The sequence below is a fragment of the Ambystoma mexicanum genome, chromosome 6q (genome assembly GCF_040938575.1).
Source record: "Ambystoma mexicanum isolate Mex_15411 chromosome 6q, UKY_AmexF1_1, whole genome shotgun sequence".
NCBI classification, from domain to species: Eukaryota; Metazoa; Chordata; class Amphibia; order Caudata; family Ambystomatidae; genus Ambystoma; species Ambystoma mexicanum.
In genome coordinates this window covers 405,375,459-405,394,170 of record NC_090937.1, presented here as the reverse complement: position 1 = coordinate 405,394,170, position 18,712 = coordinate 405,375,459, and the positions used below count along the sequence as shown (strand labels likewise).

At 44.8% G+C, this 18,712-nt stretch overlaps 1 protein-coding gene across 1 annotated transcript in view; it reads left to right on the top strand.

Annotated features, from left to right (window-relative positions):
* Positions 1–18,712, top strand: part of MUSK (muscle associated receptor tyrosine kinase) — a 951,534-nt gene that overhangs the window by 496,285 nt on the left and 436,537 nt on the right. The window contains exons 4-5 of the mRNA XM_069630906.1: positions 5,645–5,772; positions 13,837–13,978. Coding sequence (XP_069487007.1) covers positions 5,645–5,772; positions 13,837–13,978 — 270 coding nt within the window. The remainder of the gene's footprint in view (positions 1–5,644; positions 5,773–13,836; positions 13,979–18,712) is intronic.

The following is an 18,712-nucleotide window of genomic DNA, read 5'->3' as shown; positions in this document are numbered from 1 at the left end:
CTAAGGAGTTATGAGCACGTAATATGTAGACCACCTAGATGGGGAGGAAAACAGGCAGTGCAAGTAATCATTAGACCCAGTTCGACATCAGAAATACACCTAACTAGGAGGAAGTCCGAGCCCTACGAAGAGAGGAGCCTTATTCTCAAAAGTACTGCACGCGCTGGTGCCAATGGATAAAGTAGGGTCTCTTCAAGGGTCTCAGGCAGTTCAGGAAGGTGAATGAAGCGATGCAGAACAAGTCCCCACTACTCATGCAAGGCCTCCACTTGTGGCCAAAGGCAGGGTGAAAGTGCGGGATAGAGTTGCTATTTCGCAACAGTGGTAGAAAAGAAACGGGCTCCTGCGCGAGGGACCACTGGTTGGAGTATGGACTACTCACCGGTCCCCGACGCAGGCAGACCCAGACTTCTCCAGTTCAGTTCACGTTGCTGGCAGGTTCAGCTGCGATGATCAGGACGTCCCGACACCGTGTAGATTCTGTGTAGCAGGATACAGGGTCGAGGGTGTCCCAAATGAAGCGTACGTGCACAGGTTGTTACCGCAGCAGGGCAACACGGCAACTGCATTTACTCTGGTCCGGGCGCACTTGTCTCACTTCAGACCTGGGAATGCCAAGTGTACGAAATTCAGTGTGAGGGTGCCGTGGACGCAGAGCAAGCAGTAAACCACGTTTCAAGGGCTTACCCGAAACGGTGGCGGTGACAGAGAAAAGTGTCCTGTGTACACTGGTCAGCCCACTGGTTGGCCCAGGGACACTTCCGTTGAGGCTTACTTGCAGGGTTTGATGAAGGTGCCGGGAATAGTTGGTCCCACTATTCCAATGGGTTGAAGCACCTTCGCAGACCTTCTAGGACGATCAGATGCAGAGGGGTCTCGCAGGACGACAGCGGTACAGGGTGCCAAACCTTCAGCGGGCACCAGCGGCTCCTCGACTCAGCTTCTTGTAGCAGGATACTTGGCTCCTTATCCCTTGTTCGGTGTGAACTCAGGAAACCGACATGGTAGTGGTGTTTTCAGCCTCCTCTTATCCAAAGTTCCCTTTGCGCCAAAACGGAGAGGACACAATGGGAGATCTGCTCACAAACACTCACACCATACATGGACCTATCATGGACCACGGTGGTCCCAGGCATTCAGGATACTCCATACTCTCTGGCACCCAGGATGTGCATTGGGAACAGACATCCCAGCCCACATCCTGGAGGCATACACATAAGGCATGCAGAATGATATGATAGCATTGGGTTTCGCGGGAAAGTGCATGACCAAATAAGGACTGACCCGGGTCGACCTGGGGAAAGTGAAGGGGCAAGATGGCCAAAGGACAGGACAGAGAACTTCGTGGCATGGCCATTTTGGAGCCAGGCCACTTCCTTGTGCCAAATGCGGTAGGCGCGGATAACTGTGGGATGTTTTTACCCATGCATCCAAGCCCTACAATAAAACTGTGCAGTACTGGCATGGAAAACATCATGATGGCCAGAACTCCCCAGAGAGTGCACAGGGAAAACATGAAGAATAGGCTGCCACCCATTTTTGCCTATGTTGTGAGCACAGGAGGGCACTGCCTAAAACCACCAGTGGGCTACACACACAGTAGCCTGAAACCATTGGGAATGGCAATGCTGATTGCCAAAAAAGCAACTCAGAACTGTGGGGAATTAATTTTCTTAATCCCAAAAATGGTTGCATTACCAGTACTCACCACTATCAGAAAGCCGGCGTTTTAAAACCACCAGACTTTTGTGTAAAACTGAACAAATGAAACAAAACCAGACCAAGGAAAGACTTGCTAAGAGGTGGATACAATGTAAAACTATATTCTGAAATGACTTGAAGGAAGTAATTATTTAATGTATATGTAAAAATTGTCAGTTTGATTTGAATGTAGAAAACTGGGAACAAAAAGTGACATTTAGCTGAAACCTGGCTTAATGAAACTGGATTCTGCTGACAACTACCCCCGACAGGAGTTGAAACCTGTGCAGCCACTCCCCTTGCCAAAAGGAGTTGTCACCTCACTGATTAGATTAGGGGTGGAGCAGCTGGGGACTACAGGGAGTTGAACAAAGGCCTGTCCTGGACTCAGGCAAATGTTATATTGGGGGGCCATAAAGTGGCTTCCACTTAGGGGAAACTGGGAGGGGCAGTGCCTCTGCTAGCAGCTGAGCTTGGGGGAAGTGGATAAACAAGTTATTTCACCCTGTGATGTGGGAAGCCACACCCCTTTTTGACCAGGGCATCATTTTAAAAAAGATAGATAACTCATAGTGCGGACTTGTCAGAATTATATAAGTAATATCATTATTTTTGTGATTTTTCTGTGAACATTTTGAGAGGCGTTATGACCCTGTGGTGTATTCTGGGGGGTTGCTAGCGGAAAATAGGGTCTTTCTCCAAATGTCTGCATGTTAAAAATCTGACACTTCATCAATTAATGTCCATACTCCTTGCCCACATGTGTGTAATTTTGGGTAAATGTCCGATATTGCAAAACCAGTTAAAAAGCGCAAAATGTTGTCATTTTTTAATGCAAGCCCCCAGGAAGATCAGAGGCGGACAAGCATGGACCATAAGGAATATATAATGTGCACATGTAATTTCAACAAATTGTATATCTGGGAAGGATGTATTTGAATCAAATATAGATTTGTGGGCAAACTGACCAGGGGAGGATCCTCTGACCCATAAACAGACTTCATCATGCTGACAATCCATTTCCTTCCCCCAATCATGGGAGAGGGGAGAATTGGGCCAATGACAAGTAGAGAGGGGAAGGCTTAGCTAGGCCCAGGCACACACCCATTTTCAAAACACATAAAAAGAGACTGCTGGGACAGGTAGAGACATTCAATTCCATTTGCTGCGGAGCATGCTGACCGACGACTTCACATCCAGAGATCCAACACTTAGACTTCCAAGCTAAACAGAGACTACAGAACTTTGAACTAAGAAGGCCCACTGCAAGCAAAAGTATTTGTCAGCAGGCCTCAAAATCATTTGCAAACTCTTCCACAGCCGGGCGAGCTGTCTGAATTCTTTTGCCAAGAACTCTTGCCAGTACCCAGGAAGCAGTGTTACATTCAGAATCCACTTGATCTGGACCGAAAAGCAGAGCAGTATCCAGAACCAGAGGGCGCTGAATCCAGAGAGGCTAGACCAGCTGAGCAGAGCTGCCCCAGACCGCTGTGAGCAGAACCAGTGACCCAGATCGCTGTGAAGTGCCGAGACCAGAACCGGAGTCCAGTCCAAAACCTGACCAGATCCGTGGCGAGGCCCATTCCTGCACAAAATATATTGTGAGTACCTAGCAGAACTGTGCAGAACCAATCTCTTAGTTAAAATAATCTAATCCAAACTATTTTAACCTAAGTAGAACAGCCTCCTAGAAATCGTGTCATCTGTCATTTGTAAAGCTGCACAACTGTCACCTGTCAATTCTGAAGCTGCAAGCTGTCACCTGTCATTTTGAGTTTTACTTTAAATCCGAAAAACGACCTTTACAAAATCGTTCATATCTCTGGGACCGTTTGTCCTAGCAACTTGGTTTAACTTTCCTCTGAAGGCTTAGAATCTCAGCTTTCCAACGAACCTAGAACCGACTTGCTACTCCTTATATTTTGCCATAATCACGATTCACGCACTCGCGAATTTTGCCGCAATTTGCGATTTGGCCTGATTTCTTTACCTGTAAAAAGATAGCAGCTTTTTGCTTTCCTATGCTAAAAATTGGTTTGCCTCTTAATAACCATCTCTGAATCATTGCTAAAGTGAGCCTGAGCTCATCCCAAGTATCTCTCACTCACCCTGAACCTGCTAAAGGGAATTAAAAGCATTTTCGGCATATTTCTCACTTCATTGCCACCACATTCAAAGCACTTGGCCTGTGTTTTAAAACTCATACCGGTTTTCTCTAAGCTTGCTGGGGTGGGAATTGAATTTGTATTGTATTTGATTGCATTCCTGAGAACTGTGTGCTTCTCTTTCCATCTCCTTCCATTTCTTACATTGCATAGGGGAGGGGGGTGAATTGCCAGAGAAAAAGTGATTATCTTATCTTTTGCTAAAATCATATCAAGTATTTCTGTACTGCATTTTATTCCTCATTGCTTTTCCCTTGAAATCATAAAAGTATTTTCGCTGCCTTATCCATCCTACACCAACTCCTCATTGATTATAAAGAAGTGTGCTATTGTCAGATTACCCATTGTTGATTAACATTATATTTATAAGGGCAATATCGATTATTAATTATTATAAAAGCGTGGTATCTATATTTTGTTTTATTTCTCAAATAAACCTTTTAAACTTGCAAAACAGAACTACTTCTTGGCTCAGTGGGGTCAGGGGGATTCTAGAAGAGGGGTGTTATATAGGGGTAGTCATCCAGAACTCATGAAGTGGACATAAAGATATATCAATAAGGGTTTCCATTCAGTATCCCAGACTAGGCATTGACTTAGCCGTAGTGTTGAATTGAATCCTCTTACATAACCTGGCAAAAAAAGGTTCAAAACACAAGAGAAACGATAGCCAGTCCTGTCCGTGACACACTTGCACAGTCCATAATAAGTCCAGCGAGAGTTTCTAGGGCCTTTGGAATGGCTAGAGACCCAAGAGCGCGATAAAGTAAGTTACAGTGCACTCTTGTTTCATGTTGCACAAAAGCTGTAACATGAGGAAAGGACTAAGGGAAACAAAGTCTCCCAGTACTGACTGTCTTAAGGGCATGTCAGTTTCCCCATAAGAATTGAGCGAAAGCCCAGAGGAGTGCGGCGGAAGACTGTGCATCTCTGGCAAAGTCTAGATCAGGGTGTAAAACAGCAGCAAAAAGTTTGGGGGTTGCCACGTGGAGGGTAAATTACATACAATATGAAATCTTTCCTAACAGTTATTGCACAATCGCGCCTGGGAAAGACAAATTGCGATTGGTCAATATGTCTTTGTCGTGTGCGAGTGCACTGTTTACCTATGCCCCAGGGATCCTAAATTGAAACCTTTCTTTCAAGTTCTGCCAGTTTGAGCAGGTAGTCAGAAGGTTAATAAGTATATAATTGAATCATTCTCAGGAAAAACCCTTGAATTGACTCAACTGCTGACTGTCGTGAGACTCATATTCAAGCTGTGCTACATGAACATTTCAGACAACCAGTAGTGAGGTCAAGCAATGGATGACCACAGTGCCTGGACTGCACCTAGTGCTTTAGAGCTGAACTGGCGAATTGTGAAATGGGGAAATACTCTGCTGTATTTCACTTCTATCACCAGTGCTCTTAATCCAGCAGGATTTGTGAGCACTCAATTTAGGCTGAAGAGGTTACAGAATTATGTAAAATAAAAATGATCCAGAGCTGTGGGCCCTTGCTTAGGCGCACAACACTTCAATAATGCAAAATACCTTAAATAGTTATGTTAATAGACAAGCAAGGCAAATGCTGCAGCACCCCAGACACACGTCTCATTATTTGTGTGTATGTTTGTTTGCTGGTTGGTTTATTTTTAAATGGCATCAAGCAAGTCCACAGGTGTATTGTATGATGTATTACCAATACCAGTTGACTATGGAAGTCTAATCAGCTGATTTACTCTGGCAAATCTGTATTTTTTTCCCTAACCGCCCCTTTCTTTATGTCTTACCCAGAGCCTAAAATCACACGTCCACCCATCAACGTTAAAATAATCGAAGGATTGAAAGCGGTTCTTCCGTGCACAACGTTGGGTAATCCAAAGCCATCAGTGTCGTGGATCAAAGGAGACACAGTCATCAAGGTGAGCATGGCATGATACCCATACATTTTGCTGACAAACAAATAATTGTATCAGTGAGTGTTCAGTGTGGCTGAAGCTGCAATGGCCAATTTAGTCACTGCCTCATTACGAGGTTGGTGGTATGTCGGCGATAAATCCACTGAGATCCCACCAAACAGATTTACCGTCACTGCCTCAAATCTGGTGAACATGGTTTGTTATGAGCGTGTCAGGCCCTGAAAACATACAGAGTGTGTAGGATGTGACCCCTGATTATGCCATATTCACTGTCCCTGCTCTATTGTCATGAATCCCAATTTGTTTCAGAATATGTTATAGCATTTAGTCGATTTCAGCAGCCATCGCTAAAGCTCTAGAACAAATGTATCTGTGGAATCTAAACTAAATTACCTCGTCTACACTCACCTGTTTTCCTATGTCTTATGGATGGAAGCCAACTTCCTGTTGTATTAACACAATCCTTGTTTTATTGTTTCATCCTGAGGCTGCACACTTCAGCGTTGTTAGCTAGAATACATCTCAGCTGGTCCAGTACTAAAGTGATGTAACGTGGATGGAACAGCTCCCAAAGGGGTTCTATTTGTGCGAAGCTTACAAAGAATATGGAGTAAATTGCTCCACAGTAAAGCCATGAAGTCTCCAGTGGCTGCAGTTGTCTGAATCAATGTTCCTCTTTCCTGATGCCTCTGTGGCATCCAATCGGGTGCTGGGATATGTCTCCTGCTCAGAGTTAAGCATACGAGCATTCCCCGTGGCCAGCATCTGTGTTCTGTTGCTCAGGGCCCGACTCTGAGTCCATGCCTCTCCTACTTATCCCGTTCTGTTTCCTCAACAAGCAGTGGGATATGATAATCTTTTCCAGAAGGTTTTTTTGCATTAATATCATCAGATTTTCCAGCTGTCTGTTCTGGGCGATAAAGTACCACTCCTGCATAAACATGTTTTTCATTTGAATAATTAACATAAAGGTATTCTATTCTTTGTATCCCCATGTATTGTATCCCCCTGTACACACAGAGAGACACACACTTTTACACAGTAGGACACAAACATACTTGCACACATGCATTTGCACACTCAGAAATATGGTACGACATACAACAGTGAGGCTCTCTTCGAGCTGAGGCACATTTTTAGTTACTATGACACTATAGTGATGAAGATTCAACTCATTGGGACTCATTATAAGTTTGCTTGTATCCTGCCAGTAATTCCGGTGGGATACTGGGGAACTACCGTACTGTCTCCATCCCCTGATATCCCAGTGTTACCGGAATATTAGGGTAGTTGGAGACACTGGTAACTCCCCATTTCCATGGTGTCCCATAGGAGTCCATGGGATGGGGATGCCGCAATCACAGGCACCAGTAATACTGGTGCCGGTGATCACAGCAATGATCTGCTGGTAGAGGCCTTAAATACTGGCAGGTCAGGCCTGTTAGTAGATCAAATCCCCTAGCGGTAAACTCCAAATGAGCCCCATTGTGTTGTATCTTTTATGTTGATAAAGTTTCCTAAATTGAGAAAGTTACTTAGATCTGAAAGTCGGTCTAGTTGTCCTCTGTGATGTGTGCATGTGGTGCCAAGTAGATGTTGCAGTTCAGCGGGCGGAACAGTCATGTATCTGTAGGTAATGCTTGTCGTGTTACAAAGGAAAGTGTGATCCTTCACTTGATCTGTTTTCAAGGAAGAAGGTGAAACATGTTAAAATATCTAACCTGTCCAAGTGGATGTAGGTGAGGGATTACATTACATGCTCTAGTCCAGGGGTCTGCAATCTTCGACTCTCCAGATGTTTTGGACTGCTAATCTCATGATCCGATTTGATTGACTATGCTGGCTAGTTATGATTGGAGTTGTAGTTCAAAACATCTGGAGAGTCAAAGGTTGCATACCCCTGCTCTGGTCGATTGTGTAATGTCCAAAGCTGCTAAGAAGCCTAATAATAGTAGCACACAGGTCTGTCTTTTTTCTGATGCCTTTATTAGCCCTTCTTTGATGTTCGGAAGAGTATTTTATCACCCCATGGCATTCCGAGAAGCCTGTTTTATAGTAATTCTCAAGTCCCTATGTATTTGCAGAGCTGTGCAATGATGGCCATTTCTGGTGGTTTGCCAATAGCAATAATTCAACGGCCCTTATTTGAGTCTACCTTTGCCCAGGATCTCATTATAAAACCCCTGTTTCTTCAGCACGGGTGAATAAACGTATTGTTGAAGCGGTCCATTTGAGGAGATACATTTCTAAAGAATGTTAGCAATGTGGTGATATCAGGTGCATGGGCAGCGATGACATCGTGGATGGGACAGAGTTTAGTACTTAGGTTTATAAAGTGTGACAATAGATCCGTGAGCTATGCATTGAGCTATGCATTGAGTGCATTCCTTCATGTCATCCTATTACATGTCAACTACAGACAAATGTTACATTAGATATTTTCTCAGAAATTAAGACCCTTGACCAGCAAATGATTTCTCATTTTCTGAGTATTTGAGCATATCTTCCTATAGATGAAAAAGGGTGGAACACGCTATGTGGGGGGCTAGGAAGATATGTGTTTCTTCAAATCAATGAAACATTTGAGTTTCAGAAGGGACATAAACATATTATTGTATTTAATTATACTTTGGTGTTTGGAATGCAGTGTAAGGCTTCTGTCTACAAGAAACACAGACCTCTGCTGCACTGCACAGCACATAATCCAATAGAGCTAAAAGGCCTTATCAATGAACAGCTACTAGTCGGCAAATGCCAGACAAAATGTAACCGTAAGCGTAGGAATGGTACAATACATTTGTGTTGCCATAAATCAAAGCACTAGTGAACAGCTGGACTACATCCCTGGAAACGAAGGACTTGTTTAGCACATCCTCATCATTCTCTGGACACTGGTGCACCTATCCCTGACATATGACACGGGGAAATTGGATCGAAGAAAAGCAGATTTAGGAGGAGATTTTAGAGGAGCAGATGAATGCCTCTGCAGAATGTCCCGCCCCCATTCTGCCTATATGTTTTAAGCCGTAAATTGCGACATGTGCAATGCCTGTGATGGTGCCTATTCCACAAAGATCCTTTGAGACAAGGTATCCGTTGAGAAGACCCTATGTGATGTACCCTCGCAAGGATATTAATCTCTTAGAGGAGGTCCCCGAAGGAATATGAAGATGAGAAGAAAAGAGGCTGGTGACGTCACATTAAATAAGCGTGATGCACTGAGAAGAATGGTTGAAGAAGAGGAGGCATTGATTTTGTAGAATCTGATGATGATGTAAAGAATCGAGAAGACTTTCATATGCGGACTGAAGATTGTTCGTGTGAAGAGCACTGCAGAAAATGCAGACCGTTTGATAACTGTACAGATACTGTAACGCAAGTAGATTAAGTAATCATAAAGGCTGGCATACGTAGTGAATAGACTGTATGCAGTGCAGCCATTATATAGAATTCTGGACATCATTGTCACATAGTTAGTAACTCAGACCTGTGAAGAAAGAAGGATCAGAGGGCTGTGTGTCACAGTAAGAAAACATCTGTCTGGCCTGGTTTCAAAGGATGGAGCAGCCAAGAACCGGATATCTATCCTTGAAGTACAGTGTACATGAGAAGCTGAATCAGCCCTTGTTAAGGTGCAAGGAAAGAACACCATGAGTGCCAAGTGTATTAATTCAAGACAATTAAATGCTGCAAAACAGGCCGAAATATGGTCTCCTATCACCTAATTCGAGGATGAAAATAGGACTGTATGTGCAGACCTCAGCCACGATAAGGATGTGCCTATACTCCCTTTTATTCTCAGGAGCAGTGATACTTTGCAAGGCCAAGTTCAAAGACAATCTGAATGGCAGAAGGCATGAGCGATCAGATATGTAGCGATAATTGGGTGGGGAGACACGGTCAAGTCCACTCACCAGCACCCGCAGTACCAGTTTACATGCTGTTAGTGAGCCAAATGTTCCAGAAGGGCACGAGCGTGCCAACCAATTGTAGAAGGCTATATAACAAAGGGCCTTATAATTATATATAAAACAGTTGGAGGAGACATTATGCCAAATTTCCTGAGTCGGTTATATTATTTGGTGTAAGAGTTATTCTGCATCCCCATCCTTGTATGACGTGTTACTGATTTAAAATGGCCCATTTGTGGCTTCACAATAGTAAGAGTTTCTGAATAAAGAAGGCAGGATTACTTTTGCCAGAATAAGAAAAGTTATCTTTCCCCTTGTCCCTGCCTTTTTCTCCAAAGAGACAACAATGGCAATCAAGGATAGGATTGGGACTGACTTTGGTCCTAACACGTTGGGCCATGTGAGAGCTATCTGCTCGTGATGACATCCGGTTCTATATCTGCCACAATATCAAGAGGTAGGAAAGTGCTGATGCTTGGCAGCGATAGGAGCACTCTTGTCATTGCCTGAGGAGGCACTGGAATAGGCCCCCTCTACAACCTTCCATTGCTTAACAATCCAAGCAGTGGTAGCTCTCCTTTACAGCAGCTCCATCATTTTGAAAAGCCCACCACTGGTAGCCATCTTTATGTGGGAACTATTTCAAAGTGACTAACTGACTGTACCCGCGATGAAGGGCGGTTTTATTGGGCTGTCACCCAGAACATGCCACTAAAAATGAAAGTTTGGAAGGGGTTTATTTAATTGACTAATGTTTGTGCCTACTCCTTGTTTGTCCTCTGTACTCCTTCCTCCCTCTAAACAAAGTCCTCAACTTCATTACCCACCCTAGGTACAACCTACCCTTAACGTGCCTCTCTTCTAGCTATCAACGCCATGCTGGTTGGCTACACAGATCAGCTTCCTGTTCAAGGTTCTTCTCCTAATCTATAAAGCTATAACATTCTTACTGGCTGACTGTATCTCTGCTAACTCAGCATTGTGTTCCTTCTACTTCTCCTCTGCACTCATCTTCACAGTGCAACATCCCCCCTTGTGCTTCCTCTTGATTCTGTGCTTTCTCCCTACTTGCCCAACTTCATTAGAAACTACAGCCCATCATAATCAAAGTCAGCCCGACTCCGGATCTATTCAAAGCTTGGCTTATACTTCACTTACTAGACAAAGAAGGAGCTTCCCTCGCCCGTCCCCAATGTTCACTTTCAGACTACACCACTTCCAGTGCTTTGTAATAATGTAAATGTGTATACTTGTTCAGTAGAGCTAGTTTAAAGTCACCTTTGTAAATCACCTGTTGTTTTATTTTTGTTTTGTCACTGGTCTATGTCCGTCCCTCTTTGCTTATGTCCTCGTAAACTGACTCACTACTTGTTTTCATCTTTGTGCTTTTATAGCGGCACACATACTGGGAATGCCTCCACCATCTGTAAATGGCCTCATTTGTCATGTGTGATTGAAATGGACACCTCTGTTCTTCAATTAAATGCAAATACCAACCATATTCTGATCATGCTTTACCAAGAGCTGCTATCACTATGTTAGCAAGAAATCAACCAACCCATCAGTGACCCCTCAACCATGTGTGCCACTCATTTACCCGGAGCCAAAATGAGAGTCCGGTGATAACATCTGTGCATGTGTTGATGTGCAACTAGCCAATCTGGCAGCACACAGGGGAAAGCAGCTCTCAAGCAGAATCAGTTGTAGGACACTGTGGCCCAATGGAGCTATAGTTTTTGTGTATAGGATTGATGTCTTTAAAACTCAGAACTGGATCCTTCCTCCAACCACAACAGTATGTATCTTTTGAGATGCTTAAAGGACTGTATCATTATAGAAAGCCAACATGTGGAATATCTTCCACTGCAGAGGTTTTACGAGAAGGTTTTTGTAAAGACATTACACAAATTCACAATTGCTTAAAGTGCAGTGGTAATATTATAGTGTATTGGACTTATCATTTCAATGAAGCTTGGCAATTTATATTCAATATTCCTATTTTCATGACTTTACAAGACTTTCTAGCCATACCAAGTATGAGCTACGGATTTATAGTCAATAACCACTTTATGCTCTCCGCTGTCTGCCAGTATTTTTAATGTTCTCTTTTTTCTTTTTCTCCCCTTTTATGTCTTAGTATATATAAACTTTGTTGGTTTGGCACCGTCCATTTTGTATATGTGTTTCCAACTCTCTCAACTCCTCTATTCATCTATTGATCATCAGGATCAATTGATCTGATGAACAATTTGCTGTATATGATTTCATTGCTTGTGTTTATTGCCTTGAGGAAGCCCTTTTTAGGGCAAAACTGATGGTCATTCATTGTGCACATTTCACGATGTTGATGACATTAGATGGTCATTAAGTGTTTTTCACTTCACTAACATACTTGTGCTGCTTGAAGCTTTGGAATAGTATGTTTCGTTTTGCTATCCAATAAAAATGTTTTTGTCCTTAAGAATATGTTCTAAATATATGTATACTAAAGCCAACTGTTGCTAAATGGATATTTGCCTTGTGTGAAGGAGCGCATGCATTGGAGATAATGGGGGTCATTACGACCTGGGCGGTAAGGGATACCAGGCACCTGTAAGGAGACCGGTGCCGGTAATCCCTTACTGCCCTATTGCAAGGTCCCTTGGCAGGGACCCTAAGGAACTTGTGGTCCGACCACACGTCCCTTACGGGCCCTGCTAAGGGACCAGGGTGCTAATAACGGGCTTGCAATTCGCGAGCCCGTTATTAGCGCCCTCCCCATTCCCATTGAGCCCTATGGGGGCTCAAATGGGAATGGGGAATGGTTTGTGCAATGGGGACTTACCGGTCCCGCCAGGGTCGGACTACACCTGTAAGTCCCCATTGCACAACACTGATGCCGGACTCATTATTGGTGGCACTCATGCCGCAAATAGTGCCATGACTACCACCAATCTCGGAATGAGGCCCAATATCATTTTCTTGGCGGTACATATGTCAACATCAAAAAAGTGGTGGTAATGGAATTACTCCTACATTTTTACCACACTGACAAACTCATAATGAGGCCCAATATGCCAAGTGCAGCCTCTTGTGTGCAGATGCTCCTACTGCCACTTCCTGCACACTGCTCCAAACTCGACAGCCACAGAGTATTCATACTTCCCCCACCACCCCCACGATCACCCTACGCATTCTCTGCCTACCCTACTGCCACTTCCTGCACACTGCTCCGGACTCTACAGCCACAGAGTATAAACACTTCCCCCACCACCCTCACGATCGTCCTACGCATTCTCTGCCTACCCTACTGCCACTTCCTGCACACTGCTCCGGACTTGACAGTCACAGAGTAGGCACACTTCCCCCACCACCCTCACGATCGCAATACGCATTCGCTGCCTACCCTACTGCCACTTCCAACACACTGTTCCGGACTAGACAGCCACAGAGTATGCAGACTTCCCCCACCACCCTCACGATCACCCTACGCATTCTCTGCCTACCCTACTGCCACTTCCTGCACACTGCTCTGAACTAGACAGCCACAGAGTATGCAGACTTCCCCCACCACCCTCACGATCACCCTACGCATTCTCTGCCTACCCTACTGCCACGTCCTGCACACTGCTCTGAACTAGACAGCCACAGAGTATGCACACTTCACCCACCACCCTCACAATCGCCCTACGTATTCTCTGCCCACCCTACTGCCACTTCCGGCACACTGCTCTGGACTCGACCATTACCCAATGCACCAGTTCCCCGCCGCTTGTCCCTCATCTGGCCTCTTTGCAGCCAATAGGAGCCTGCTGCATATCTGGGGAGAGGCAAACGCCAGGACTGGTGAAAGGAAAGAGGGCTCTCATCAACACTTCTATACGTTCTCACTGCCGCTGTGATCCTGGCACCTGGAGCTGCAGGTACTGTTCACAGGGGTGACAGGGAAGCCACCATGGGTAGAAGCTACCCCAAGCGGCCCACACGTTGACCTCCCTGCTTGCATGTGCACACTTTCCCTACAATCATGCACCAGGTGTAGCATCACCGTGCCTATATTTACACAATGGGTGATTGCTGTGATTTGAAATTATACTTGTTGCCAATATTCCGCTCTTGTGAGCACTAATTAAACGGGGGCATCTTTAAGGTCTAACATATCGTTTTCTGTTGGTAGGAAAATGCTCGAATCGCCATTTTGGAATCAGGAAGTTTACGGATTCACAAGGTTCAAAGAGAAGACGAGGGGCAGTATCGATGCGTGGCAAAGAACAGCCTTGGCACTGCATATTCCAAACCTGTCACGCTGGAAGTGGATGGTAGGTGTTTCTCTAATTTACAATTACTACTCACTTATTAACATTATAACACTGCACTGGCTGGAACGTATCCACCAATAGAATTGGAGGAGTCATTTAGCTAAATACATATTCCAAATGTATACCGCCCTTCCCCAGACAGACCTTTGTGCAAAATGAAAGTGATTTATCACTAATAAAAAGGCACGTGTTATATGGTTTACTGCATTGCACACGTTGGTGCCTTGTCACTATGGAGATTTTTACATGCACACTTCCTGGCTTTAGCTCGAGGTAGTTTTGGTCACCTACAGCCTAACAGTGTCATGCACGTTCAAGTAAAATGGTTATTCTTAGCTGAAAAAATGTGAAGTTGATGAAGTGTACGAACTGGTGCAGACTTGCAAATATGTTGTAGATTGTATAATGACTGCTGAACTTTTTAATAACCACACCACAAAGAGCATTTAAATGCCGTGTACGGGCAATGCAAATGTGTGCATTTTGCAAAAGGCAACTGTGAGAGTCACAAAGAGGCAACCGGTTTCTTGCTTTGTCTTTCTCCATATTTGACCAATGTTATGGAACGAAAAGGATATTAAAGAGTTCACTGTTTGCTTCCCGTTATTGTAACATCCGTGTTTTTCGATCACGATTGACCTTTTAACCCGTTCATCCCTGTTGTGTGGTGGAGAGGCCTGGCAGAGATTCATACCCGACAGTGTAATTTTGCATTTTGTGAAATTGCTAAAAGTCGCCGATTCCAAAGTCGTTCTCCGGTTTCATTTCATTGGGCCTCATTACGAGTTTGGAGGTAGCCATGCCATTCTTAGCGGCATGGCTGCCTCCAAACACGTGTCCGGGTCCCGAAAAAAGGGAATTACTGGGCCATTCCGACTATTGCCGGCCTGGTAATTCCCTTTCCTCGGGACCCGGACCCGGTACATCCCCATTCCCATTCGAGCCCCCATTGGGCTCAATGGGAATGGGGAGGATGCTAACAACGGACGCGTTAATGACGGGTCAGTTTTTAGCATCCTGGTCTGCTCGCCGGTGGCGGTATGCACATCTGGTCTTCCCCAGACTTGCATAACGGCACCCGCGAGCAAACTCGTAATGTGGTGACCCGGAATGAAGGGTGCTGGTCCCTTACCGGCACCGATCATTCCGTGGCCACCAGCCTCTTAATGAGGCCCATTGTCTTAATAGCAGCATGTAATGCCATCCATGTGCAAAGTGGTCCTTTTTCATGTTTATGTAGTGGTCTACCCAGGCCAGCGTGGCAGGGTTGGGGGGCAGGCGGGGGCGAATTATGGAGAAAATCCTGTTTTTTTCTCAAGTGGGGAAACAGATTCTTTCAATGTGTGGCCAAAAAATGCAGCAGGACCTAACTAACCCATCTTAATGGGCGTCCATGACCTTAGCAACACAAGCTCTACATCTGGAGCAGTTGCAGCTGACGAATATGTAGAATGAAGGAGTATCAATGATTTTCCCAAATTCAACAGAGGGAGTGCGCGTGCAGTAGGAGTTTGGCCCCTTACACATATTTTTAAATAATGGGTTAAAATCATGCATTTCACAGGAAATGAAATCAGAAAAAATGTGTTACAAGGTAGAATTTGCACTGGACGGGACACATGAAATCATCACCAACAGTACAAAGGAACATTTTGTATTGTGTGTTCCCCAAAATAAAATCGGGTGGCCTCTCCCCACAATATATGCCAGGATTCCCTGACTTTCAAGCAAGTTATCCCCAAATCAGGTCTGTCCCCCTTTCATACATTGTGTGACCGAAGAAATTAATTAGGCTGGTATTCCATTGTCTCTGATATTTCATTGGTGTTCCATTGTCCCTGCAAAGCACATTGTCATGCTGCTGGAACCCAAAAAAAGGACCTGTCTCAACAATATATGCCTGTGCTGCGCACCTTTCATGTTGCTAGTACCCAAATAAAATCTTGCAGGCTGTCATAAAATAAGCTCATGCTGACCTCAGACCTGCAGCATGTTACTCGCATTGCCCCAAACTGAACCTTTGGCCCAAACATGCACATGCATACACATAAGTACATAAACCAATTCACAAAAAAACACATGCACATTTTCTTTAAAACATAACGTTGTTCTTTGTTATGAGTGTAGAAGCCAGAAATTGTCGTTAAACTGTATATATTTCATCTTTAAAGGGGCTCTATTGTATTACTCACTTTAATTATCTTGGTAATAGACAGATCTGATAGGACTGGAGTGGAGGAGGAGTCTCTTTCAATTGGAAATGCCACATCACTTTGCCAATTGACTAAACGCTCCTGCCTTACAAAGACCCTGCTATCTACAAAAGCAATTAGAAACAATTTACATAAATAAGTGACACAGCTTTGCTAAAGTTGGATTCCGAGCATCCAGAGGCACGAAAACTGCTCTTCTGAACACCAATGAAGAACTGGTCGCATCTCTGGACTCCAACTTCCCAGCTGTCCTTATCCTTCTCGATCTCCCCTCTGCATTTGACAGAGTTAACCATTCCACCCTCATACAAAGGCTTCATGATACACTTGGTATCTTGGAAAGGGCACTGAATTGGCTATACTCTTTCCTCACTAACCAGTCTTCCCAAGTCATCCTGGGCCCCTTCTCCTCTCCTACCTCCTTCTCCACCTGTGGTGTCCCTCAGGGCTCTATAATCTCCCACTGGATCTTTAACATCTACCTTGCTCTCCTTGCACGCCTCATCTCCACATTCTCATCCAACTTCCAGTGTTACACAGACGACACAAAGCTCTTCTTCAGACTTCCTGCTGACCCTCTTGTTCCCTGACTGCCTATCTGCCATCCAGTCCTGGCGCACCTCCACTGACCTCTGCCTCAACGCCTGTAAAACTGAGATCTTTCCCATTGGGACCCCTGCTCCCTCCTTCTTCCCTTCACTCTGGCTTTCCTCCTTGGGCTCTCCCCCTGTGGCTTCAACTGAAGCCAGAAAGCTTGGAGTCATCTTCAGCTCCTCTCTTTCCTTCCTCCCTCACACTCAGGACATTGGCAAGCAGTCTCTTCTTTCTCAAAGGAATTCTAATTTTTCTCACTTTCACTAAGAGCCTCAATGTGACTCAAGCCCTGGTTCTCTCTAGACTTAACCACTGTAACAGCCTCCTCCTGAATCTTCCTTCTTCCACTCTGCGACCCTTCCAGCTTATCCAGAATAGGGCACAGGGACCACACTATCTTCAGCTTCATCTCACTAAATACTCTCCCACTAGACCACTTTGCTCCATTGGCACCAACTCTTTGTGTGTAAAGCATTTTGCTAAACAGGGGGCAGGGGGTCGCTCGTTTTGCTCTGCGGGATCCCTCCTTTGGAATATACTCTCCCTCCCCTGCGCCTTGAGCAGGATCTTCTCAATTTCTGGAAGCTCCTTAAGACTTTCCTCTTTTCCTCCTCCTTCCCTCCTTCTCTCCTCTGCTAATGCCGCAGTTGCTGAATCGGTGTCCTTGGCCCTTATGCATCTTCGGAGCCTTGACCTCCCACACCAATTCTTCCCAGCTCCTGTCTTTCCCCAGCACTTTGCATCTGCACATCCTCTGCTCTGGAGAATCACACTTACACCTCCCACAGCCCAGGCCATGTAGCACTATGCATTCCTAGCACTTTGTCCATGGCTCACCCACGTGCTTGGACTCCCCAGCACTTAAACTCTCTTCCCTCTTCCTTTCTGCACTTGTACGTTCTGAATATTCACAGGCATAGTAAGTTCGTCTACCCCCTCTGCTCTTAAATATTATTGTGTTGTAATGTTGTAATGTATTTCCTACTCTCCCTCCCTGCCTTGTGGGCACTTAAAAACAGTATATTCTTATTGTATACGCGCCTAACAAGCAAACAATAAATATGTAAATAAATAAATAGAGTGCTTTTTGCCCTGCTGATGGTAGCCCTGAAAATGAGCACCTCCCTTCAGCAAATGCTTGAAATGGGATGGGGCTGTGCATCCATTAAGTTAAACTGTTGATCGTAAGCAGGGCCCTGCTATAAATAAATTAAGAAGTGTTAAAACTGTGCTGCACATCAGGCAGAGAATACAAAGGAAGCACATTTGCACACAGTTGCAGGACCCGCCAGACAGTCTTCAGTTGACCGCAAATGTCCCTGTCAGCACTAATAACAGGATGGGAGGGACAGGAGTATATGTGCTAGTTGCAAATACCTGCATGACAGAGTGCTCCAGTAAAGAACTTACCGAAAGTAGCCTCTGCTCCATTCCGAGCCCTCTGACAACCTATTCTCTACCACTTTTCAGTATGCTGGAGAGATGAGTGGGAGGGCCTGGACAAAATGGAGTCTGTTAATGTACTGGAAGTAACAGCACAGGAGTATCTCTGGGTACTCTCCGAGTAATATTTCATGGCCAATCCCATAGAACCAAGATGCGGGAGTGTTAGGATTATTTCACATGTGTGTCTTTTTTATATGAGCATGACAAAACAGATGTGTCTCCCACATACATATAAATGCTTTGTCGCTTTTGATGATTGTCAAACAATTGCTAGATACCTTTATGAGACACCACCACACAAAGCATTGTCACAAGACCCTTATAGTCCTGTAGTTAAAATACATACTTCACCCTACAAATGACCACCAGGGGGTCTTCCCTTTCCAGTCTTCACTGCACTCTGTCCATAGCTGAGGAAGGTGAAGAAATGTATTGGCCATGGGGGCACCACAAACCCCCCAAATTACTTCAGAAGCTATTA